The sequence below is a fragment of the Poromitra crassiceps genome (genome assembly GCF_964638095.1).
Source record: "Poromitra crassiceps genome assembly, chromosome: 1".
Lineage (NCBI taxonomy): Eukaryota > Metazoa > Chordata > Actinopteri > Beryciformes > Melamphaidae > Poromitra > Poromitra crassiceps.
In genome coordinates this window covers 34,802,675-34,829,381 of record NC_139623.1, presented here as the reverse complement: position 1 = coordinate 34,829,381, position 26,707 = coordinate 34,802,675, and the positions used below count along the sequence as shown (strand labels likewise).

The 26,707-nt window shown below is 43.0% G+C and overlaps 2 protein-coding genes across 2 annotated transcripts in view; one reads left to right on the top strand and one right to left on the bottom strand.

Moving 5' to 3' along the window:
• The window catches only part of sar1b (secretion associated, Ras related GTPase 1B), a 28,730-nt gene extending 14,603 nt beyond the window's left edge, over positions 1-14,127 (bottom strand). The window contains exons 1-2 of the mRNA XM_083638777.1: positions 13,975-14,127; positions 11,315-11,390 (exon numbers count right to left, since the gene is read on the bottom strand). Of these exons, the coding sequence (XP_083494903.1) occupies positions 11,315-11,372 (58 nt within the window). The 5' untranslated portion in view covers positions 11,373-11,390; positions 13,975-14,127. The remainder of the gene's footprint in view (positions 1-11,314; positions 11,391-13,974) is intronic.
• Positions 14,128-14,801: 674 nt separating this feature from the next.
• The window catches only part of sec24a (SEC24 homolog A, COPII coat complex component), a 76,911-nt gene continuing 65,005 nt past the window's right edge, over positions 14,802-26,707 (top strand). The window contains exons 1-2 of the mRNA XM_083649503.1: positions 14,802-15,140; positions 20,344-20,940. Of these exons, the coding sequence (XP_083505629.1) occupies positions 15,080-15,140; positions 20,344-20,940 (658 nt within the window). The 5' untranslated portion in view covers positions 14,802-15,079. The remainder of the gene's footprint in view (positions 15,141-20,343; positions 20,941-26,707) is intronic.

Here is a 26,707-nt window from a genome sequence, read left to right as displayed (position 1 = left end):
CTGCATGTCATGAGATCGGCAAAAGTTTGGATAGACTGGATTGCTTCCCGCAGCAGCAAAGCCTTTTTTCCCCACACTGCCTGATAAGACAGGTAGGAGATTACAGCCTCTGACTGGCAGGGGCTCAAAACTACGATATAACAACTTTTTATTCATTGGTCATTCATTGTGATATAAATTAGTGACATTTTCCCCCAAATACTCATGGTTCTGTGCTGTTGGTATTTGGTAGCCTATCTGATACCTGTAGTGCAGCGCATCAAATGAGCCGCGTCAATTAACGATAATGACGGGAGTCTCCCGCAGCAGCAGAATGATGTATTCGCGCAGATTTTCAGTCCTAAATATCAAACATGTTTGATATGATCGGGACGGCCCCGATGAGGCTTTGAGCAGATCGGGAGGGTTAAGATTGGATCTGCAAACAGCTCACACTACAAGATAATCGGTGCCGAAAGTCGGGCCCGACCAAGCTTGGAAAGCTGCCAGGCCAGATTTCTCCTCCGATTCTCGGGAGGGGTGAATCGGGCATAAATCGGCCCGAAAATCCTGTAGTGTGAGCCAGCCTTAAGAGCAACTCCGACTCAGCAGCTAGTTAACGACCTTTAACGAGCAGCAGCTGTTGCATGCTCGTACGTGGTGAAACGCTGTCCAGAGACAATAATATGGACGGTCTATAACCCTGAAGTTTGCGTGAGGACATAGCCTACATGTAAGCTGTGATATTTCTGTTGTGAATAACTCTACCTCATTCTGTTTGTTTGTTTAGCATAGCCTACTTGCCGACGTCTTGCTCAATTGACTGACGGTTTAAGTACCCTACTTTTCAGATGAAGTTACCTTACGTTATTATCAGTGCTGGTCAGGCTAATGTAGGCTAATGTTGATTATTGTGTGCTAATAATAGTAGCCTAATTCTGTATGGCTTTATTGGTGTATGGACACAGTTGAAATGTTTATTACTCTCCCTTATTAAGACAATCTGTTAATATGTGCTAAAAAAAAGAGGTAAAGTTAGTTACTTATCTCAATACACAGTGTACTTAGCTATTGTATAAGAGAAATAACCGTCATATTTGTTATATTTGGATTTAGGCTACATTAAACTCAAGACCATTTATTTGCTTATGTTTATTTCAGACCCTGTAATATCTGTATGTTCACTCAGTTTAGGGCTGGGCGATTTTGCCTAAAACTAAAATTGACGATTTTTTCTCTCAAAACTCGATTTTCGATTTCGATTTCGATTTATTATACTATTATACTTCTCTAAACATTTGTTGCCCTACAGAGCTCTTTTCCCCCCTTTTTTTCCCTAATTGACAATTTACGCTTTTACTCTGAAGGCAGAACACCCCAACTTCCTGTTTTAGCTTGCCGCTGCTATGCTTAACTTCCTGGCTGTTGCTTGCTAACTTGACACTGGTGGATTTGCGTGTTCCTCCGTGACATAATTATATTAGCAGTGTCTAAGCGACCACCCGTGCTCGGAGTTATATCTGTACTAGAATAACACAAAGTCACAACAGGAATGCGTGGAACTGCGATAGCAGTTAGGGGGAAATTCAGACACACAGGGACAGGTGAGTCAGCTGAGGCTGCTACGTTACAGCCATGAACACAGCCAATCTATCAGTACTCAGTGGCCTCACGTGTTGTTTTGTTATTATGTGAACTGTAAAGGCAACGTTTCATCGTCCGGTGATAACGTCTGTGTTCGTGTGCGACTGTGCGCGCGTGAGTGTGTTGTGGCAATCTTATCTGGTAGGCTACAGCCCGCAGTGCAACAAGCTGCGCTCAGTGCTCACTCTGTGCTTTTTGGTGTTTGGTGTTGAAATAAGTCCATTGCGCTGCTGTCTTTAGTAGCCAGTATCACAGCCTCTAGAGAGACTTTACAGCGGGGAGAATGGACAAGTAGCAGCATGCGTACATGAGAGAGAGCCGCCCGCGTAACGTAATTACCCTAGTTGAAGTGAAAATCGATTTTACGATTTTCATTTTTTTAACATCGTCCTAACTAATTAATTCGATTACGATTCAAAATCGATTAATCGCACAGCCCTAACTCAGTTCATGGAAATAATCAAACCTCAAACAACAAAGGATTCTCTGACAGGAATCATTTCCATATTGTACCACCAACTAAGCCAGTTGACTAAGTGCATAGTATCTTAATTACTAAAATATAAGGTGACTAAGAATGGCAACCAAAAGCTGATGCCTAGCGACTGTGGAGTCGCAGGGCTGCATTGGGGAGATATGAGAGAGAGAGTCTGTGTGTGATGTCATCTTATTAATATCGATTTAGGATTTTAGGAATATTAGAAACATGTTTATTTTGGGGTGCACATTTTGCTGTTTGCTGTCCCTATTGTTTATATGTTAAAATGTGGTTGCCACTGAGGCAACCACAGGCCAATTTTTTTTTATGGTTGCCAAGGGCAACTGGACAGCCGTTAATGTCAAGCACTGGTATCGGATCGGTACTCGGTATCGGCCGATACAGGACCCCCACATATCGGAATCGGTATCGGAGGCGAAAAACGCGGATCGGAGCATCCCTAATTGCACCGGTATTTATTGGTACTGGTTCCTGATTGGTCGACACCAGGTATATCGATAAGGACCTGGATGTTCGGTGCTGCTATTAGTATTTTATTTATTTATTTTTTACCGTTCCCAAACGATGACGAAGCGACACCAGGCGTTTGATGTTGCATGTTTACACTCGTGTCCTGACACTAGTCTTGCGGCAAGGTTAAAAGATTGAAAAGATCAGTATATTTGGAAGAAAACTAGTTTCATGATAGGAGGCATCGCGCTCTTGAATCACACAACAGAGTCCGAAGGATAAAGCGAGCGACTGCCCTGTGAGTAGGGATGGGTACCGAACTCGGTACTTTTACAGGCACCGACCGAATTACGTCGGTACTGCCCCGTACCAGTTCACATAAAAACGAACGGTACCTAATTTCGGTACTTGAATGCATCTGAGTAATAGAAAGAGAGTGGGTAAAATAGAAATTCCGACGGAACCTTAAGGCAACACGTGAGAGCGCGTTACGTCAGTACGTCACTCTACCTGAAGGTTCTGAAAGCAAAACAGTAACGTCTGTAACGTCTGTAACGTCTGTAACGTCTTAGATAGGCTGAGGGTGAATGAAGCAGATACCGCACCGGAGCTAACGTTAGCAGCACCTCCTCAGCTGTAACGTTGAGAGAGGCATCGACTTCTACAACATCAAGTAACGCTATTTAATTAGCTAGCGTTAGCTGGATAAGTTGTTTCACTGCCAAAGGGTTAAGCTCTCAAATGCTTTTTATTTTATGTTTCTATGTGCTACAGAGCCTGAGATATGAAGGCTTTAGTGAATACTGACCGCTCTCTCTGAGAAGTTTGGATTTTTTTACAACTGTAATTTTTTTTGTTATTAGAGCGTGTAAAGTACCGAAAATGGTACCGTTTTGGGTACCGTACCGAATTCCAGGTACTGGTATCGTACTGGGATGGGTATCGGTTCAAATGTGAACGGTACCCATCCCTACCTGTGAGAGACTGAGAGAACTCCGCCTTGCTTTGCAACAAATGTCACAATTCTTTGCTGAACCCGACTTGTTTCCTGACAGAATATTGTGTGGACTTTGCCAACTCTGAATACAGAAGAACGAATAGCGACAGTTTTAACTTTAGCTGTAACGTAAAGCTAGCTCGCAGCAAATTACATCCAGAGCCATCCATTCAGCAGGTACATTACTCCACAAAATCCACATAACGTAACTGAATCCAACGCGCTAGTTTGTTTCATAATCCTTTGAAAACGGGTGTGATTTATCCAGACTTGATGAAGAAAACATTTTGTAAATTAAATGAAGATTTCCCATGAACATTTTGTAAATGAAAATACACCTCAGTATGATATTTATTGCAGCCAACTTTGGTGTTGTTTCCAGTTACATGCACAATGCATTCTGGGTGTTGTAGTATTATTCTCCCTTAAAGGATGGCTTTACCGGTAATCAACCCACTGTATCATTAATAATCTCGGTAATATAAGCACATGTGCAGCCGGCTAACATGAGTGCTTCCTGAGACTGTCTCTAGTTTTCTGGCTGTTTCATTCTGGCTCTCCCGTATAGGCTACCAAACGTGACTCTGGAATGAAATGCAGTCGTCAATTTAGCGGAGGTTTGACAGCCTATGTCGGGCGAATCAATCGCTCGCGCTTGTTGCCGACACTCATATGATATGAGGAGATGAATCAAAATGCTTACCATAAATAAAGCCAAAAGGGAGCCGAGAGCGAATGCAGGAGAGCTGACGCAGGTGCCAGGTGTGGAATGGAGTGGATTAAGGTGCTGGAGATTCAAGTTGTGCAATGTCTGCACTGACAGTCGCAGTTATTACTTTTATCTGCGTTGGTTTTTCATCAAGGCAATGTCCAGAAGATATGGGTTCATGAGTGTCTGCAAATGCAGATAGATAGGCTACAGTAGGAGTGTTCATGTTGTCTGTTTCAATAATGAAAGCGTCCTTACCGAGAATGACATGCCTGCTGAATGCTGACCAATTAAATATTGTTGCTGCAAAATAACAACACTGGAATAAAGATCGACTATCAAGGCAATAAAGAATAGACTATAGAGAAATAAATTGATTCTTTAAACAATTATTTTATAACTAGGGTAGGGCTGTTCGATTTTGCCTAAAAATAAAATTGATGATTTTTTCTCTCAAAACCCGATTTTCGATTTAGATTTTTTTTTATACCATTATACTTCTCTAAACATGTGTTGCCCTGCAGAGCTCTTTTTTCTATTTTTTTCCACAAGTGACAATTTACGCTTTTACTCTGAAGGCAGAACAACCCAACTTCCTGTTTTAGCCTAACTTGCTATGCCTAACTTCCTGGCTGTTGCTTGCTAACCTGCAGTCACTTGACACTGGTCGATTTGATCGAGCACTCGGTGCTCTGTTGGAGGGATACTCTTGGTTCGATTACTCTTGCCTGTAGCGTGTGCCTCCGTGACATAATTATATAATTATATTAGCAGTGTCTAAGCGACCACCCACGCTCGGCGTTATATCTGTACTAGAATAACACAAAGTCACAACAGGTATGCGGGGAACTGCGATAGGAGCAGTTAGGAGGAAATTCAGACAGACAGGGTCAGTACTGGTAACGTTACAGCCAAGAAGCAGAAGCTGGCCTCACGTGTTGTTTTGTTGTTATGTGAACTATAAAAGCAACATTTCAGCATCCGGTGATAACGTCTGTGTTCGTGTGCGTGTGTTGTGGTAATCGTTATCTTGCTCACACTCTGCTTTTTGGAGGTGTTGAAATATAATTAAGTTCATTGCGCTGCGGTCTTTAGTAGCCAGTAGTCACAGCCTCCAGAAAGACTTTACAGCGGGGAGAAGGACGAGTAAGCAGCACGCATACATGGTAAAGAGCCGCCCCGCCGTAACTTAATTACCCTAGTTAAAGTGTAAATCGATTTTACGATTTTCATGTTTTTAACATCGTCCTAACTAATTCATTCGATTACGATTCAAAATCGATTTATCGAGCAGCCCTAAAGTAGGGATGGGCAATTTAAATACTTCTATTATAAACGAGTAACCGGGTACTCGCGGGAGGGGGGTCTGTGTGATTACTATGTAATGACGGAGCAACCTACTGTGTATGGGGCTGTTCACACATAACGTTTACATTTTTGCATGGAAAAAGCACTACCTGGAGCATTTTTTGTGAGGAGAGCGACTGACTCTCATATTAGGTGACTCTACAAGTAACGTCTAAAGCCTACCTCAGACAGTATCTCCGATGGTTGGATGGATGGATGGCATTAGCGCTTCGGAGCAGACAATAGTGTTGTGAAACAAGCGAAGGCTCATTTCCAATACATGTCCATTGTCCAGTATCATCCACTAACGACTCGTCCAGTATCATTACTTTATGATCACTAGGGCTGTCCCGGCGAGTCGACGTAATCGATGACGTCGACTACGTAATTACGTCGACGCGTGCTACGTGCCTCGACGCGTCCCAATCGTCACAAAACAAAAATAGTGTGGCTAATGTTAGCGGCTAACTGTTACTTGTCGTTACTTTACATGGCAGTAAAATGCCACTGAATTACCAAATTGATTTAACTTTTAACCATTTCGATTTCCACTTTCCATACGGAACCCCAGCATTGGTTAGTTGTTAACGTTGTGACCATATTTATAACGTTATAACGTACTCCGACCGGTTTGCGGTTTATAATTGAGGGCTGAATACAGCCGTGCTGAGGGGTTGTGACTATTGCGCAACACACAGGTAAAAACCGTCTATACTGCACCTTACGCCTGCTCTGGACTAGGCGTAATATTTACGACCGGTCTTAGTGAGAAAAAGGCTTAGCTGTAGTGTAGCGTAGCTGTTAGGTCGTAAAGTTACGACCGACTTAGCTTAAGACCAGTCGTAAGACGTTGGTGCAACCGGCCCCTGATGTTGGGCGTGGATGCTACAGACACAGTCTTGTGTCTGGATGATGTGTGACCATCTTACATGGAGCATTTTGTCTTTCTCCAAAATTAAGAGCACTGTTACTGAAAATTGCACACCATTGTACTGTAAGATGATGATTTTATGTTGGACTGCTGCTAAACTCAGTTGACATTGCACAAGGTTTTTGGTATTCCGCCTGAAAGTGACTTGAATTGTATTTATTAGGGGTTCAAGCCCTGAAGGGGCTGAAACCCTATTGTTTTTGTAAAACCGGTATTACTATTATTATTGTTCATCTGCCCCGACGCAAATTCCCGTGAGTTGGTAAATGGTAGAGACCTGAAATTTGGCCCAATGACAGATATTGTTGGCTGGTAGGTGCTCAAGAAAGATTTTTCGAATCGGCCTGAAGGTGGCGCTATAAATGAAGGTTTTACGTTAAAGGCCATAACTTCCACGCCGTTGGTCCGATTTTCAAACTTTTTTTTCCAGATGTTCAGGTGAACCTGCTCTACAAATTTGCCTCAAGGACCCTTAAGGTCCGTCTGGAAAATGTTTGAGATATTTGGAAAAGTTTGGAAAACACATTTTTGACATCTCCTCCTAGACCGTTGCACCGATTTGCACCAAAATTGCCAGGAAGCATCTATGGAGCAAGCTCTACAATCGTGAATTTTGGATTTTTGAAATCTACTTTAGTTTCGGAGATATTGATCGTTAAAGTTGTGAGAGGGCGTGGCCTATCAGCTAAATTGTCATAACTTCATTACCGATGAAGGAATCTTCAGGAAACTTGCAGGAGGTCTTCGGAGACCATCCCATACCATGCGTGTCAAATTTTGTGCAATTCGACCAAAAGGGGGCCCTATAGCAGCATTCAGTACCTGTACCTTCTAAATTGTTTGATTTTGAAGGGCGGCAGGAAGTGCTGATTCATTGGAATTATGGCCAGCCTGACGTCTTGTATTGACACTTGACACTGATTTCAGAAAAGAAAGTGTAATTTGGCCTGTAGGGGGCGCTATTGTTTGCCTATGGGGGGCGCTACAGCAACGTATCTCCGCAACCGTAACTCGTAGAGACTCACAGATGGCGGCGTTGGACTCGGGGTGAAAAAGTAGCGGTACGAGGCCCGGAATCACCATCGCACCTTCCGTTTCCCATTTATTAGGGGTTCAAGCCCTGAAGGGGCTGAAACCCTATTGTTTTTGTAAAACCGGTATTTAGGGGTTCAAGCCCTGAAGGGGCTGAAACCCTATTGTTTTTCACCCGGTTTATTATTATTATTCCCGTTCTTGTTCATCTGCCCCAACGCAAATTCCCGTGAGTTGGTAAATGGTAGAGACCTCACATTTGGCCCAATGACAGATATTGTTGGCTGGTAGGTGCTCAAAAAAGATTTTTCGAATCGGCCTGAAGGTGGCGCTATAATCGATGGTTTTACGTTAAAGGCCTTAACTTCCACGCCGTTGGTCCGATTTTCAAACTTTTTTTTTCCAGATGTTCAGGTGGACCTGCTCTACAAGTTTGCCATAATGTCCGCCTGGAAAGTTTTTGAGATATTTGGAAAAGTTTGGAAAACACATTTTTGACATATCCTCCTAGACCGTTGGACCGATTTGCACCAGAATCGCAAGGAAGCATCTTTGGAGCAAGCTCTACAATCCTGAATTTGGAATTTTTGAAATCTCCTTTCGTTTCGGAGATATTGATCGTTAAAGTTGTGAGAGGGCGTGGCCTCACAGCTAAATTGTCCTCACTTCATGACCGATTAAGGAATCTTCACGAAACTTGCTGGAGATCTTCGGAGACCATCCCAGACCATGCGTGTCAAATTTTGTGTAATTCGACCTAAAGGGGGCGCCATAAACGCCAGAAATGGGCGTGGCTTAACACAAAAAAGGCTGTAACTCCACACCTGTTTGTCCAATGATCGCGAAACTTGTCAGATATATCAAGGAGGATGTCCTAGTCAGAATCAGAAGCTTTGTCATCTGCGCAAGGCTTGAACCCCGCCCATCGCCGCTTGCGGCTATATTTATTATTAGGGGTTCAAGCCCCGAAGGGGCTGAAACCCTATTGTTTTTGTGCTGGTTTATTATTATTATTCTTCTTGTTGTTCATCTGTCCCAACGCAAATTCCCGTGAGTTGGTAAATGGTAGAGACCTGAAATTTGGCCCAATGACAGATATTGTTGGCTGGTAGGTGCTCAAGAAAGATTTTTCGAATCGGCCTGAAGGTGGCGCTATAATCGACGGTTTTACGTTAAAGGTCATAACTTCCACGCCGTTGGTCCGATTTTCAAACTTTTATTTCAAACTCTTGTAGTTTGGGGGTACCTATTCAAAATACAGGAGGGTGCCCGGTGAGCACCCTTGAGCATTTTCAGATATTAACCCCTTAACACATTGACTGCCAGCCGTTTTTTTCTTGCTGTAGATAGCTTCTGCCAGGGGTTTTTTTGAGGATTCTAGGCTCATTTTACAAGAGCCGAGGTTTCTCTTCTGTTACGACTTCGTGAACACCAATCATCTAAAAATAACTAATAGAATGTGTGCTTTCTCTGTCTAAAAGAGTTAGTTTGTAGAGTTAGTAGTTATGTAAGCATTAGCAATTGAATACAGCATGGTTTCAGCATCAGAAAAAATATTTAGAGATAAACGGCTTTTTGTGAAATTCGATAGCACACTCACTTTAACCATTCATTTTTGGCATCAGTAAGACCTACACAATAGTTTTGAACAGTAATTTCCTCCATAACAGCAGTAAACTTCCCTCTGCTCAACTCCTCCCTCCTGTGGGCGTTTTTTTTGGGTGCAGCGCCCTGTCACAAGCACTTTCCTACCTTTGCAAATGCACTTTCTCATACTCTCGACCTCTCAAATAAATTTCTGAATAGAAATTAAATTACTCTAAATTATAGCGAAAAAAACCCAAAAAAGAATGGGTTGAAAATCCCATTCTAAAAGCCTTTTAGAATGGGATTTGTTTCCAATTTGGTGTCGGACTAGGGGGCAGTCCCCGCTTGTCACCATTGCTTTGCTGCTGCTGTGCGGGTGTGTGCCTGTCTGTGCGGCCGCTCTTTGAGGAAGTCTGGTTGGACTCGCTCGCGTCTTGGAGTTTTGGTTGAGGGCTTTGATGAAGCTTTTGCGATTCTGGTCATATTATGCTGCGTGTTTCAAAGTGTGTCCCACCCGCAATCCACTATGCAAATCTGCAATCCCGCACCGCCAGCAATCAGCGCGGAAATGAAAGCGCCTTCGCCAATCCACCTTCATGAGAATGGCTTCAGTCACACTGCTTTTTGCTTGCCTTCCTCCTTCCTTGTCGCCACTTAGTGGGTCGGTGGAATGGGTTGTACACGTTGTACACGTCCAATACCTATATAAGAGATGTAAAAGGCTTAGATGCACAACCTACCGTCAAAAAAAAAAAATCGATTTTTTTGACGAGTACACTCGTCGCTGGCAGTTAACAGCTGGATTGTGTTTGACGAGTACACTCGTCGCTGGCAGTTAAGGTGTTAATTGCCAAAATTCCAGAAAAATAGGGATTTATGGGATTTCATGCAAAATACTCAAATCAAATGCATCCAATTTGTTTTCTCCAATGTCTATTGGTTGGTTTGACCAAGTAAAACTAATTTTATACTCATTTTAGACAGGGTCTATGAAGAAATTAATGGCAGATGAAATCCCATGGGGAGAGGGAGAGAGGGGGCAACTTTGGCACTCTATTGACGTTCACAGACCTGACTATGTTAGTGTAGCTTAGATGGCCCAGGGAACAGCAGACAGAATATCAGCTTTTCTTCATGCAGTAACAAGCCTTGAACCCTTTTGCTTGTGGCTGAGTGTTGATGTAATGTAGACATTTTAACACCATTTCTACTACGTTTCTACCGTTTCTACCAAGGAGCTGCTGGGTGCCACTGTTGCTATGACAGGCTGAGCCATTCTCCTCCTTGCGTGAGTGAGTGCGCAGCAGTTACGGCAACGTCACATGTACAAACTTGTTTTCTCTTAAAGAGACAGGCGCCGGTAAAAACAATGGAAAACATACTTTTTAAGACAAGATTGTCAATAAACGATTTTCAACTTTCAGTAGTAAAAGTCGACCTTGATAATAAAAATGATTATTCGAAAATTCTAAATTCATTGCCCATCCCTAGTATCAATAAGCAGTACCGGTATCGGTATCATTATTACTAAAATCCAAACGATACCCATCCCTACCCAAGGCTATTTAAGGTACTGCTGAAATACCCTAATCTTGACAAGGGCTTTAGTGGTTTGTTTGTTTCCTTGAAACCTAGTAGTGTGCATCAGCCTTTAAGGAGTGGTGCCTGCCTCGTTATCTGAGTATTTGTGTTTCAGATTAACTTGGCAGTGAGGCACAAAGTAAACCAACACCTGTAGAAACTCTGCTTCTTACTGCCTTCTACCACAAGAGGGAGGACATGGGTTTCTAGGAACAAAGCCTACTATTGTGCACAACACTAGGGGCCCACCTTTCCACTGAGTGAGCACCCAGGCCAGATAGAGGAGAGACCAGAAGTTAGAACAATTAAAGCTGCTCCTGTGATCACTGAAGACATTAATCAGGATTTACTCACAAATAAAGGCCTCTAGAATTACAACCTCACCCACAGAGTTACATCATAACTACAGCAAAAGCTTTGTACATTTCGACTGTGCTGGTTAGACATAGCTTATACAATTCCCACTTAAATACCAGTCAGCAGGCAGCCTTGTATTACAGCTCTAAACAGTGAAATGATGTTGACTGTGTGATAGTGTGTCTGGTCACCAGTACTTACCTAGAAACTGCAGTACGCTACTGAAACCACTATAAATCCAATCAAATATGAATGACATATCCAGAGCTGTTAAATCCTGGAGAGAGGAAAAAAACAGAGGTAAGAAGAAGACACTAATTCATACAGAAGACCAAATACAGGGACAAACATGTAAACAAAACAATGATAATAATGAACGTCAGCCAGGACATTTTATTTTGGCTGTGAGGATAAATTTATCTTGTGACATGTGACGTATATATGTATACCAAAAGCAGGGTTCAAAAGGACAAATCAGTCCATTATCAAACACATTTAGGTTTGTATGGTCTTAATGGTGGGATTTCAACAGCCACTTGTAATTGTTATTCACTGTATTGATATCCAGATCGGATTATGACTGATATCACGATTCACTGCATTTTTTTCAGCTAAACTAACTAATATATTGTTACTTCCCTATGGCCTACTGCTGAATGTTCCTGGAAACCCTAAGAGCCTTAGAGAACAATATGGAAAATGTAAGTAGTATCATTACACTACAGAACACAGGGGAATCACTAAGGCCCAATCAGCACCGCTATCCACAGACCTCATAAACGTGATGACACTCAAGTTGTGAGGAGAAACAATATTTCTGCCTCAACCTATCAGAGATTTTAGCAACTTGTGATAAGAACAATGACAGTCAATGGCAGGGTTTCTACAGTCATGATTATCTTTTATCCACGTAGGGAAGGATCAGATCATCAGAGCATTGATCACACAGTTCTTAACAGCCAAGACATAGATTTTGTTCGACACAGCATATCTGCGAAGGCCTTGAGAGTGCAGTCGATTATCCTGACCAGACCCCGAGCTTTCAAGATAACCTAACCAGATTGTGTTTCAATCAAAACAAAATGGAAATTAAACACGGCCTGTTCTAGCCACATTAAATCAACTGTTGCTGTCTAGCTAGATGCAACAGCTTGGTTCACTTTCAAGCTTATTTTTCACTCATCTGAGAGACATGGGATCAAACATTTCAGACATAATCGTCTCGTTTGTGAAAAAGGAGAAGAAAAAAATAAGGCAGAGTGAAAAGAAACTTCCTCTGTGACCAAAGGGGAGGCTTTTGGATACAAGAGAGCGCCCCCCCCCCGCCACAACACCCATTTGCCATAGTAGACACACACACAATCTCCGCTTATCCATCTCTGCGACAACTATGTGGCATCAGAACAAGGTAAGCCGGGGCCGACGTGTAGCCCTCATTGCATAAGGGCTAAAGTATATATGGTAGCCAAAGGTCAAGACCATGCAAATACAGCTGAACTACACGTCAGCTACGCTCCAGTCCCCTTTGCTCTCTCCGCCCGCACCAGCTGGCTGCTACGACACAGTGAGTTGGCACTGGAAGCAGAGGCTCACACGTGTGGCGTGATACAGCTGTGGATGCCGGTGAAACGGTTTGACAGAAAACCTACAACAACAAGCACCGTAAGATATAGCTGCATAGCTAGCTCACACACAACCATAAGCCTATCAAAGCTTGAGAGTTAAGCAAACCAAAAAAGTGTGCGTTAACCAGCCCGTGGCATGAAATGTTCACCCACAGACAGCAACAAAGACCGGTTTTAAAGGATATGAGGTTGTTGTTAAATGAAGGTGGTCAGGCTAGTAATGCCTTCAGATATAACTGAAGGCCTTAGGCCTCCGCAAAACAAATATCTGTCAGTTTAAGGACAATTACCTCAGGTAAACGTTTTCAGCAACAAAAGTCCACAGAGGGTGAGACAGGAACTGCATTGTTAATTCAAACATTGCATAAGCTGCAGGTTCTGACAGTTTACCCTCATTAACATACAGCAGGTTCTGACAGTTTACCCTCATTAACATACAGTAGTCACTTCAATCACTGCTAGTTTTCTAAAGCTTTCTACCTTTGAGTTCAATCTCTGATGCAGTTTTCTCACAGTTTGGAAGTAACGTAACGTTACATATTGTAATAATGAATAACTAGCTAATCTAAAAGACACCAAATAAAGTGGTCTGATGTGCATGGAATAAAACCAAATCAAATAAAACGAATGTATGTGGTTCGATCCGGCTTGTTATAATAATCACATTCAACGTTAGCTAGCTAACGTTAGCAGCGACATTAGCTACACTGATCGCCAGCAAATTCCGCACTGGCTGAAATTCTAAAAAGCAAACGTTTCGGAATGATGGAGAGATTCGAATCATAGCAAACAGAGGTTTCGTGTTTATCTCTCAATGTTGGGGTGAGGCCGGCTAACAGGTTGGCTAACGTTAGCTGGGAGCCAGTAGCTACGTGTCATGTTCTCCAGGAGGCGACGTTGCATCAACAGGCTCCAGTAGCGCTGTGAGAAAAGGGGCAGGTACATTAGCTAGCTAGCCGCTAGCTAGAAAATACTTAACGGTTGCGCATATAACAATTGGAACTAGTGAAAACGAGAGCACATTTCATCTAATTCGCAGATATTAGTGTGAAAAACACACACCAGCCAGCTATCTCCAGTTCAACAGTTTGATGCCCCTTGATATACTCATTACTCAATACTAGCATAGCATCATTAGCAGCCATAACTTGCTAGCCGCATAAGCTAACAGAGATGCCGAGCTTTCACACGCACTCTTTTCCGATATTTTGTGAGATAATTTGTCCAATAACTTACCCGTTAGTTACGTGTATATTATTTCACTAACTGTGTTCGCCTTTCTAACCATGAAAAATGGGTCCCCGGTCAAAAGACAGCCAGCAAATTCGGGTCTTCTTCTGCTTTCGTGTTTTGTTACCTGACAGTCCGAGAGCCACGACACTGCAATGGCTGTCCAACAACTCTGCCCCCCCCCCTCCCCAAAAAAAGAATCTGCCTAGCCGCTTCCTGTTTTTGTTTCACGGTCATCTTTCCGGTAGGTGAACAAAACGCGTTTTAGAAAAATATCACACCAATATTAATTGGTACTTTTCGCTAAAATATTTTCCTGGGCTGGTTAAAATATATGACGGAACATCTGCAGGGATGCAAACTCATGGAGAGTGAAAAAGGTGACAGATACCAGGGCAGACACAAAACCACTCAAAATCAACCTATTTTTTGGGATAAAGGTGGCGGTCACGTAAAGGTGACTATTGCATCCCTGATCTGAAGTATCGTTATTTCCAACTTGACGGATAACGTTTTGCTGTCTTGGAAAGTCACGTGAATGATATTTTCTACACACAGTCACTTGTTTCAACTTGCTCTGCTGCTGAGAGATGGACGCGAGGTGTTGATCATTCTGATGTTCAATCAGTCTTACTGGTTCTGCCGCAACTGATGACACAAGAAAGAAAAAAATAACGAAATTGCATAGCCAGACATAATCGGGGATTCCATTCACTCATATTTGTTTCCAGTACACTGAAATTCCAGAGCACAAGAGGAAATGCCACGTGTACACACTGCGCATGCCCGACTGGTTTAGGGTTTACGTTGATCCTGCTGGGTGATCCCAACTTCCTGTGGAAGAACTGAAGTGTCTCACACGATTTATCTTGACAAGGCCTACACCGTAGGTAGTTGAACGGGGATCGGCTCTAGCCATGGTCCTGTAATAGTCAACAAGTCAGTCACTACTTTTGAGAAAGTACGGGACAGCGAAATAGTCGCTGTTTAATCGAACATCTCATCGCGTCGCCAGGTTACGTTACCCCGCGCTAGCCAGCTAGTTAGCTAAAGACGCAGCTAGCTATTCGCCAACCAGACCTCAGAATTAGACCACGGTGTCTATTTCAAGATGTCAACTACGGGGTTCAACTCTCAGAATGGGGCAGGAGGAGGACAGACATACGCGAATGGTGAGCAAATTCACATCAATTCGTACATGTCTGGTCTAACATAGGTAGGTGAGGTTAGCCAGTTAAATTAGCTAGTAAATAAGCTAACACACTAGCAACAGTTGGCTCTGATTGAGCTGTCTACATGTCAATTTGCTAACTGACTGTAACGTCATCCTATTTGCTATGCCATATCTAAAGCTAGCTAGCTACTTACTTTATGTCAGATAAATGTTTGGCTACTGACAATTCGCTAAAGATGCTAGTAGTAGGCACGGCCAAGGCAGTAGCTAGTCATTGGACAGAAGGGCGGTCGAAAAGCTAACGGTCGGTATGCTAAGTAGCTAAGTTATCCAACGTTAACAAGCGAGAACTTTCGCTTGTCAAGATGACAAACCAACAACAACGTATCGATAGTGAGGATAAGTAACGTTACAGTAAACGCCAGGCATTAGGTGGCCCCGCCAATAGCCATTTAGCACAACGTTAGCTCTCAGCTGATGCTAAGTTCAACCCGTTTAGCTAACGTTACTCTGTTACCCCTCATATTCGACTGAGGGAACTTTTCCTGTCATGTCTATACATCGATCCAGCTTTGGCTTGGGTCCCGTGATATTTCCCTGCTGAGGGTTTTTCGTGGGTTGTCAGTGAGTAATCAGATCAGTCAATATTATTATGTTCCCTCACTGTTGTGCACTACGAACATCCAGCAGGCTAGGAGTCCTGGCGTGTTTGTATCATACGTTTCACTGTACATGTGGCACATTGGGGATGATCCAGATATGATCCGAATAACTTACTTTATTCAGCCTCAGCCCATAACCTACTGTACCTCAGTTTCAGACTGCTGACACATGTCTATTGTGTTTCCAAGAATGCAAGAGTTAGGAGACAATGATGAATTCACTCACTTGACAGCTGACAAAAGTGTGACTGTGGGCTTTTTCTTATTGATGCTTGTAGAGGCATTTTCTTGTTCTTGAGGGTTGAGGACGCAAGTTTATAACGCCTCAGTCGAGAACTCCAGTCAAAACCTCTAATCCTTAATCTTTTTCTTCTCCTGTGAATCATTTAAGTCATTTAAGGCTTTTAGCTGTCTTGTTTAAGCTCTGATCAGTATGAAAACAGTGTGGTGGATGACAAACAAACCCCAGAATGCATATTCTCACTAATGCTGTCAGGGTTTGGGGTTAAATTCTCACTGAGGCTTCTTAGGCCACTGTGCTGAACTTGTAAAAAAAAAAAGGATAAGCATCCCACAAAGCGCATACAATAAGGGTGTATTCACACCTATCTCGTTTGGAGCAGTTGTTCCGAAACAGAGAGCGTTTTCCCCCTTGGTGCGGTTCGTTTGGGGGAGTGTGAACACAGCAATTGCACTCGGATGCGGGACAAAACAAGCGGACCGAGATCGCCAAGAAAGGGTGGTCTCGGTCCGTTTTAAACAAACTCTAGTGCGGTTAGTTTGTGGTGAGAACGTGATCCCACCTCGATCCGCCACAACTACAGGAAACTGTGCATTTTTGGATAAACCAGCTGCCGTAGTCAGCTGTGCTGTGCGTAATGGCCTGAAGAACGGGCATTTTTACATCTTCGTTCAGATCCTGTTTTGGCGACTTGTGACTTGCATGGATAAACTTTGGGGGATTTTTGGATCATCACATCAGCAGTTTGAACTCAATCAACTTACCTCTGGTGGTCTCCATTCAATAAATGAAAACAAGTCGTGGTAATCAGAGCCAGCCTTCTTTGTGATAAGATTGTCTGGTTCAATCAGACTGATTGCATGTCTTCCTCGAAATGTCCGTTATTATTAAATTATTTATTAATATTTTATTCCTGACAGGACAGGTGTTCATATAGCCTATGTCTCGGCTAAGTCTCCATGACAGTAAGGCTAAGTCTCCATGACAGTAATAGCAGAAGTTGCGAGGGTCTTTGATCTTCTAGCTCCAAATTCCCGATAGCCTCAATAGGCTAAATAAATACATAGGCTTACATAGGCTACATAGCATTCTCCCTCTCTCTCTCTCTCTCTCTCTCTCCCGATCCCTCCCCCTTTCTCTCTCTCTCTCTCTCTCTCTCTCTCCTCGCACGGTGCACGCCCGACATAGCCTACAATGTAGGTCTAATAAAACGCATTCTTATAATCATATAGGAAAATCTCTGGGAATTATTTTTTCCATCCCGAGAGGCTATTAGCCTACCGGAGTGTCTCCTTGCGAATCCAGGAGGCTTGGCAATACTATTTGGACCGTTTGATTTGTGGCTGTGTGAACACAAACGAACCAAGGCACAAATGCAACAATTGTATCAATTAAGTACCTGAATCGGAACAAAGCAAACGACCTACAGGTGTGAATACACCCTAAGTTACAGAAAGTGCGTACCATTCCAAAACATTCCCCTGTCAGCAGGTTTATAATAAAAGATTTGATTAATATGAATTCATCTTTAAACTTCATTATTTTCCACTGCTGATTGGCTCCTTGTTTCTTGATTTCCATTAATTGATTTTGAAGTATTTTCCTTTACCATTCATTCCATTCTACCTTTTAATGAGCTGATTTCTGATTTGACTGTGAGGTCTTCCTGGTCCCACTCCATTCTCTGTTTGATTGACCAAGAGCTGCGCCTGACCAGGAGCTTTAGTTCTTGAGGTTTTCCCTGGTCTCAGGAAGGACAACTGTTTGAAGTGGATTATATGCCTTCATCCCTCTTTGCTCATTGAGAAGAGTTGTTTTCTAATCCCTTCTATCGACGTATCCTAGCTCTCCTGTTAGTAGTGCAAGGCTAAGTGGATAGTGAATCTGTTGCCATTATGTAATTACCCCTAGGTGGTAAGCAGGGATGCGCCGATGTTGTGGATTTAAGGCAGATTCAGAGTATCATAATTTAATTATGTATTGGTCCATATGAAGTACCGGCAGTAACCAGTCTGATCAATTTGTTTTACTGATTTGGGACAACAACAACATCTCAGCAACATCTTGCGTCCATCTATGGCATGATACACCAGCTAGACTGTACTGCTACTTAGTATTTGGGAAATTGCTAAACCAATGTCCCCTTTTAGCCTAGCACAATATCCAATCCTAGTATTCTGAATTGAAAGTTGTTTCACTTATGCTAATCAGCATAGGGAAGTTGATATATCTGATTAGAAAAAGCAGTGATGGTGTCTGTCTACTGTGTTCAGACAAGGTAGGTCAGACCCAGCTCAGAGCCCCGTACTCACTGTCACTACAGGCAGATTGTGGTGCATTAAACCCAGGTAAAGAGATTATACCTGAGCTGTGTCAGTTCACTGGCCATTTCACTCACTGCCCCGTGCCCCCCCTCTACCATTACTGTGCCAACTGCTTTTCAAATTCAACTTTTTGACCTGTAAGGAAAAAGCAAAAATGTGGCACAAGGAAACTCAGCAGGCCAAAAATGAATCAGAAAGGAGAAAAAAGAGCTTATTGGATACTTTGACAGGTTTTAATACGTGCGTAAGTACATGTCTGCTACAATAGTTAAACAATGTACATCTTCAATGGACAGGGGCACAAAACGCAATGCGTTTCAACTAGGGATGTTCATCACTTATCGAAAATCGATAATTGATCGTTAAGGAATGGAATCGATCATGTGGAATTTTTATCGATTTTGTTATAATTTTTTTTTTTTTTTTTTTTTGCGGACTAGGTTTGGGTGGAATTCGTTCCTCCTCGCCCCACTCCATTGCACAGCCGACTAACGTGAGGTGGAGCTTCATATAGTCTCTAGTTTTCTGGCTGGGCACCGGCCTTTGTGCCAACAAAACTGTTTTAAGCATGCGCCGGGGACAGCAGAGTGTTGGAGAGGAGACACATTGAAATAAAGAGTTAATTGAGGAGAACACGTTGTCTTTCGTATTTTCTGCCATAGGCATTCATTTTGTAAAAAAAAATATATATATATTATTATTTTATTATTAATATAATCGATAATTGATCGTTAATTTCCCCTGATTTTCGATTATGGAAATTTTTCAAAATGAACATCCCTAGTTTCAACCTCTCTGGTCTTCGTCAGGCTGTATGAGCCTGTACAGCCTGACGAAGACCAGAGAGGTTGAAACGCGTTGCGTTTTTGACCTGTGCCTCAGCTTCAAGTTTAATAATTTAAAAAGTAGACTAAGTAATAAAAACTAAATTTGGATGAGTCCCCCACCCCCCCAATCAGCATTTTGGTGAAAGTAGATATTAGGGTTGTGCGATGTCACCAAAATATCCATCGTGATTGTTTCACAGTCAAACATCGTGATTAACGATGGCATCGTCATTTATGCCATCAGCTGCTGCAATGCACATTAAAAGCAGGACAGCTGAGCTCTTCATGAGACCGACAGGCAGAGCGGTGGAAATGAGCCATACGCTACTGCGCAGAGCCAGGCAACTCAAGCAGTACTGCTAGCAGTAGCCTAGCTGCTGCCTACTGCTGCTGTATTTCTCTCTCAACTCTCTCCAGTCTCCTCAACTCTCTCTTATTAGGTTCAAAAGCCCACGCGAAAGTAAACGTTATATCCGCCAGTAATTCGGTCACTTTTCTGCCAGCTAGTTAAATTCAACACACACGTTGTTGGTCAGGATCTGACTGTAACGTTAGCTTATTTGTTTTGCGCCGTTCAATATTGCTAGTGCTGTATCAATCAACTTCAACTTTCACTTTGGAAATAGGCGAGTTAAATTCACATTTGAAGACTTGTACTCACTGTGGGTTGAAAACAGGAAAGAACGTGAAGTTTCTTCTTTCTCTTAAAAGTTTTCACAACAAAAGAACTGACTTCTCATGCGCGGGAGACGCCCCGGCGACATTAAACAAGCACTCCCAGTGCAGAGAAGCAGTAGAGCGGAGGAGGGGGAGGGGAGGCTTCTCTGAGTCTGAACTGGGTGCGTTCGTTTAATGCTGCCGGCGCATCCCCCACGCGTCACGGTAAGTGGACTTGGTATGTTTTATTATTAAAACGGCACAAATGTAATTCGAACAGATAATTAATCACGATGATCCAATGTAGAAGGCTCAGAGGTCGATGGGGGGTCGGCCAATCACGCTGGTCGATGCCATCGGCCATCGTGCCAACCCTAGTAGATATTCAAACTTAGTTGTTGAAATGTGTGTGTCAATATTTCAGTCCACCCTCTTTAATTATCAAGGACCTTCTTTGACCTGACATTATTCTACTTGCTCTGTCCTACAGGTCCGTCACAGAACCCAGTAGCGCTGCAGCAGCCACCAGGGGTTGGCTACATGGTTCACCCAGCTCCATACAACCCAATGCAGGCCAAGGCTCCCATGCCCCCTGGCCCCGGACTCTACCACTCTGGGCCATACCAGCCCGTTCCCCCAGCCAGCTCCTACCAACCTGTCCCGCCCATCAGTTCCTACCAGGCTCCTCCCAGCCAGAACCTGTTGACCAGGCCTCCGATGGGGGGTCCACCACCCCACACACCCCCTCAGTCGGCCAGCCCCGGTCCCAGGATGTCCCCTGCTCAGGCCACCCCTCCACCTCCTGTTGTGTCTTCTAACAGCTACTACCCAAACCCCCAGCAGCAGCCCCCCGCTCCTGCCTGGCAGTACGGCACGGCTCCCCCACTGATGGGGGCGCCCTCTCCCATGAGTACGCCCCCCCGCGGCCCCATGGCTAATCACGTGAACCCGGCGGCGAGCTCGCCAGCGCCGCCTCAGTCGTCAGCAGCTTTCAGCTCAGCACTGCCAGGTCCAGTCTCCCACAATGCCATGCAACCCCTGGTGCCAGGGATGCCCCCCACCTCCCTCACTGGATACACACAGCCAGGTAGGAAAGCCACGTTCCTACTGTAGCTATCTACCTGCATTTGTGGACACTTATTATCAGTCAATATCTTGCCTGGACATTGATGATAAAACAACGCTGCTAAAGCAATAACTGCGACAGTGTCAGTGCAGACAGCACACCACTTGAATCTCCACTATAGGCCTAGGCTACGCACCTTCATCTTTCCCACTCCACAACTGGCACCTTAGAGCCCTGCATTCTGGCCCGTGAGACCCGGCCCGACCCTAGGGCCGATTTTCACATCACTAGCAGGACCGGGGCCGGGCCTCGCTGTTTTTTGTTTTTTAATGATTGAACTGACACATTGTGGTGTCAAAGTGTTTTAATGTACTTCTTTGTATAGTGTTGATTTGATAGGCTTAGGCTATTCAAAATGGATCAAACACACAGGGTTCGGGGGGAAGAAGTAGGGCTCACATCGGGCTCAGGCCCGAACATGTAGGGCCCGGGCCGGGCTGGCGCCTAGATTTGAGGCCCATGCAAGGCTCTATGGCACCTGCGTCAGCTCTCCTGCACTCGCTCTCGGCTCACATTTGGCTTTTTTTGTGGTAAGCACTTTGATTAATCTCCTCATATCATACGAGCGCTTTTTACCTCCGGTGAATTGACAGCATACGTTGGGTCAATCAATCAATCAATCAATCGCTCGCGCTTGTTGCCCGACTGTATTTCATTCCAAAATCACGTTTGGTAGCCTATATGGGAGAGCCATTTGCACTTTAGTTGCCACTAAGCTGTGCGGAACTGCGGATTACTTGGCCGTTGTATTATTAGCGCTGTTGCAATTCTAATTAATTATCTGTGTCTGCTCGTTTGTGAAGCGGTAGTCTAATCTGCTTGACTCTGCGTATCTTATAGGTCACGCAATATTAGGATAGCCTATAATATGCTATTAATGATTGCATTTAGGTCGCACAAGATTAGGCTATTTAATATGCTGTCAATGAATGAATACATTTTTTTGGCGTATTTCCAACCGGCCACTGTGGCCGTTGACGTTTCAATCTGCTGGCTCACTGCATGTGATACCGCCCACAAGCCGGCAATTGCCGGCTAACGGAATTCCTGCTGACTACGCCACGTGTTGTCTCCATGGAGACGAGATGGGAGCCCCATGCTAAGATGCGCTAAGATGGCAGAGGCGCCCAAAACTTTCCAAATACACTCTTAAGTATGGGAACACTTCACATTCTGTAAAAGTAGAACGTGTGTTGGCTGCAAACTATAAAAATCAACCTTGCATGACACGGACGCACCACGTTAATGAGGACAAACAGTAACGTAACGGACGAACGTGGCTCAATGAGTATGGAGAGATATATGTGTCTTTATTCTGTGACTGAAAGTTTACATCCTGTAACCAAAGAGTGTATCTGTGAGAAAATAAATCCACTTTGTAATCAAAAAATAGATCCGTAAGCAAAAACATAGATTTGAAAACAAAACTATCAACAATCCAATCAACGAAAAATTTAAAAATAAAATAAAAAAAATGTTTTTAGATTTTTCATTAATGTGAATTAAAAAAAGTTGCATGCAAACACAAACATTTTGTTCTCAACTCCAAAACATTTGTTTGCGAAACCATTACCTTTGCTTACAAAGCTCAACTTTTCTTTTGCGAAACGAAAAGTTTTGTTTGCAAAACCTGAGTTTTGCAAAACTTTTTCTGTTACAATAAGGGCGGGACCTACAGCAGAAAGAAGTAACGCACGTCCCTATTGGCCAGTGTCGATCGGAGTGATAGCTTGGCAACATCCAATCCAGTACGAGACAAGGCGGAGGGCGGGCACTTGAACGGAAGTATTTCCTGAAGGAATCTCCATGCCATTTCAGCGCCAGTTATAACCACAGATTGAAGAGAGAATGTTCACACCAATGTTTTTATGTTTGGACCGGTGCATGTAACCTGACCAAACATAAAAACATTGGTGTGAACATACTCACAGCTTCTCTCTTCAATCTGTGGTTATAACTGGGGCTGAAATGGCATGGAGATTCCTTCAGGAAATACTTCCGTTCAAGTGCCCGCCCTCCGCCTTGTCTCTTACTGGATTGGATGTTGCCAAGCTATCACTCCGATCGACACTGGCCAATAGGGACGTGCGTTACTTCTTTCTGCTGTAGGTCCCGCCCTTATTGTAACAGAAAAAGTTTTGCAAAACTCAGGTTTTGCAAACAAAACTTTTCGTTTCGCAAAAGAAAAGTTGAGCTTTGTAAGCAAAGGTAATGGTTTCGCAAACAAATGGTCTGGAGTTGAGAACAAAATGTTTGTGTTTGCATGCAACTTTTTTTAATTCACATTAATGAAAAATCTAAAAATATTTTTTTAATTTTATTTTTAAATTTTTCTTTGATTGGATTGTTGATAGTTTTGTTTTCAAATCTATGTTTTTGCTTACGGATCTATTTTTTGATTACAAAGTGGATTTATTTTCTCACAGATACACTCTTTGGTTACAGGATGTAAACTTTCAGTCACAGAATAAAGACACATATATCTCTCCATAAATGAGCAGGGTAAGCTGTTTAACGTTACTACAGAACTGTAAACAAGATTAGACACCGCAAAACACCCGGAACCAACTATACATGACATCGCTTATATTTTGACAGTTTGAGTGAGAGCAGAAGTAGCTCAAGAGTCTGATGTATACATGTTTAGTTAAAGTTGTGTGAACTGTCGCAGTTTTTAAAATGTAAATAGCATAGCCGGGGCTAGAGTGAGAGACTCATGGCTGGCTCCATAGGGTCTCATTACCGTCTCCACCCAGTGATGCGGTTTGTTTACCAAAATGCTGCTCGGCTGATCCCTCGTAGAAAATCCTAACACTTAGGTCAGTGATACTCAACTGGCGGCCCGCGGGCCACATGCGGCCCGCGGGCGCCCCCTGTGTGGCCCGCGATGGAATTGCATTTTTATTTATTTTTTATTTTTTACAGTGCACCTGAACGCAACATGCAAGATACCCGCTGAATAAGTGTCCAAATGTTCATGTCATTCTGGCCAATACTCCACTTCTGTTATAGCATTTCAGTCTGGAATATGGAATATCTTTCAATAATCTATGATTTAGCTGCTAAATTGTCAAATACCGCCGTCTGCTCGCTACCCAGGCATTTATGTATGTACTTAACCTAACTAACTATCCGGTGTGCACAACATTGTCTAACATTGACTAAACTCCGGCTGACACCCCAAAAACCTACAATCTGCTACAGAAAAATGTATATTGATTGTTTATTAACTGGCCCCTGGCCTTCTATCATTTCACGAAAGTGGCCCCCGGGCAAAGCAAGTTGAGTATCCCTGACTTAGGTAGTGATTTACATTGTTCTTTTTTTAATGATTTATAATTTTTCATTATTGTTTAGACAGCTCTGGTCCAGTCAAGCAGCACTTTTGTGCACTAATATAGTCAATTTGGGACAACATTTAGTTTTTAAATAAAATTGTTGAAATAAAATCCACAGATTTGTTTTTATCTGATTAATCTAATAAATAATCAACAGATTAATTGATTATCAAAATAATCAGCCCTACGCTACAGTATGAAAAATAATATAATGCGAAGAAGAAACAACATCTCAATGATAACAAATGAAACATGTTGTCTCCCATGAACAATGCTGGTCCCCTTTGGTCCAATCAGTAAAAAGATGTTTTGGCCAGTCAGGCCAGTGGGAGTTATGGCCTTTCAGACATTGACTTTTTGATCTTTAATTAAAGCAGGCACATCCACCCTATCTGTCATTCAAAATGCCAGAATACAGTGCCAAGATGCAGCATCTCTCAAGAGTTTCATAAAAATCTCAGTCCCATAGTGCCCCACCCTCCCAAATTTCATTTTGTGTGGAACAAGAACTATTCCATAACACTTTTATTCTGCGCTTTTCCCCTTCCTGTTAATGTCCTTCATTGGCTGCCATGATGTGCTACTGATATGCGTATCTAGCAGTGATGTGTTGGAGCTGGACATTGCCCTCTGCTCCCACGCTGAGCAGGTTGGCTGGCTGCTGTGCTCGCTCTGTCTCACTTCCAGGCAGAGAGACTCATTTACTGTCCGTTTGTACAAAGGCCAAACACGAATGTTATAGAACTGCCTGTAATTTCGATGTAGCAGTGCAGTGCTGTTTGTGGGGTAATTTTAGCTTTGATTCCACGTCCCTTACTAGTTGTGCTTCTAGTGTTGATTGTAGTCATGTTGGTAGCATTCACACATGAATTCTAGGACTATATCTCATTGTGGTTTAGATGGATGGCGAATAATTACTGTCAATCAACCTTCATTTCAGGAGAATTTTCTCCTCCAAATGAAGGAGAAAATGGCGCCTAGTGTCTGTAATCTGGCAGAATTTCTAGCCCATAAACTAACTACTAACTTGGCCAATTGTATGTAACATACAAAATAAAGCAAACTGTAATGTCTAAGAATGCAAAGAAATGTAACTGGCTTGTTAAACTCGCATTCCAGGATAACGAGCTGAGATTCTTAGATTGGTCAAAATGGCAGGGAAGATTATGGGGATGCCTACACCTCCCATTACTCCCCCAGGTCATTTTTGAGCAGTCTACCATTGGGCAGGCTAAGAAAATTGTGTCTGACCCCTCTCATGTACTTCATCCAGAGTATACGTTACTGCCGTCAGGCAGGAGGTATGGGGAAATATAATAGGTACTTAATAATAGTATTCTTTTGTCCCTCTGTCAATTACACTCCTCAATGGACTCCTTGCGGAAGGCAGACAGAGGGGTAGAAGGCTCTGAGGTGGAGTTAAGGTGTCTTATTTATTACGTCGGTGAGTGACGGGATTTACGTGTCACTGTGTGCCATATTGTTAATGTTTTGTAGTGCACTGTACTGTGTATGTTTGCTGCTGGTCTATGTCCAAGACAAATTTCTCCCTTGGGAGACAAAATAAAGTAACCTTGAACCTTGACCTTGAACGTTAACGTAAGGGGTTGCCCCTCGGAGATTCCAGGCGGGCGGGCAGCACTCCTGCATCGGATTGTCCGCTCCGCTCCACAACTAAGCAGCTGGCTGCCTGGTACTCTGCGAATCCCACTCGCGTAGCACCACAACATTATTTTAAAACCTGACAGGATTTTTTTTTAGAGCAGAGCAGACGCCATGCTGTGACCCAGTTGAAAGTTTTTGTGCAATTATATATAATGATTTTATTGTATAAAAATCAATTATCATAAAATATTTTCTCATTAATACATTTCATTTGGAATTTTCACTACAAAACGTCACAATGCTGGTACAAGACGCAAAAAATTACAGTAAAATGTTGTTCTTTATATCACAAACTTAGCCATAATTGTGCAGCCCCAGTTTAATTCAGTAGTCTAATGAAGTCTGTTCCTCCTTACACTACACTGACTTTTCCTGTTTCCTCATAATTGGAAATTTCCCTTTTCTGTTACTACTTGGTGTTCCTAAGAATAAATAACCAACCCGGAAAAATTGTCCCTAACTGTGATTTCTTAGACAGCTGGGGATAATTTGTCAGGTCTGGTATCTCAAGTCTTGTCCCACGTTGTGATATAGGATGACATTTTCCTCAGGGGTATATTTAAATAATTTACTCACTTATGGTCAGAGGAATACATTTATTTTACATTAATAGCCTTACATAAATGCAGTCCACTTAACTTGCTGTTGTGCCAGGAGAAGGTAGGTGAAAGGGTTCACCTCGCCCCCACTATTTATTTAGTTTGCTACAGTCAGTGCATGGTAAT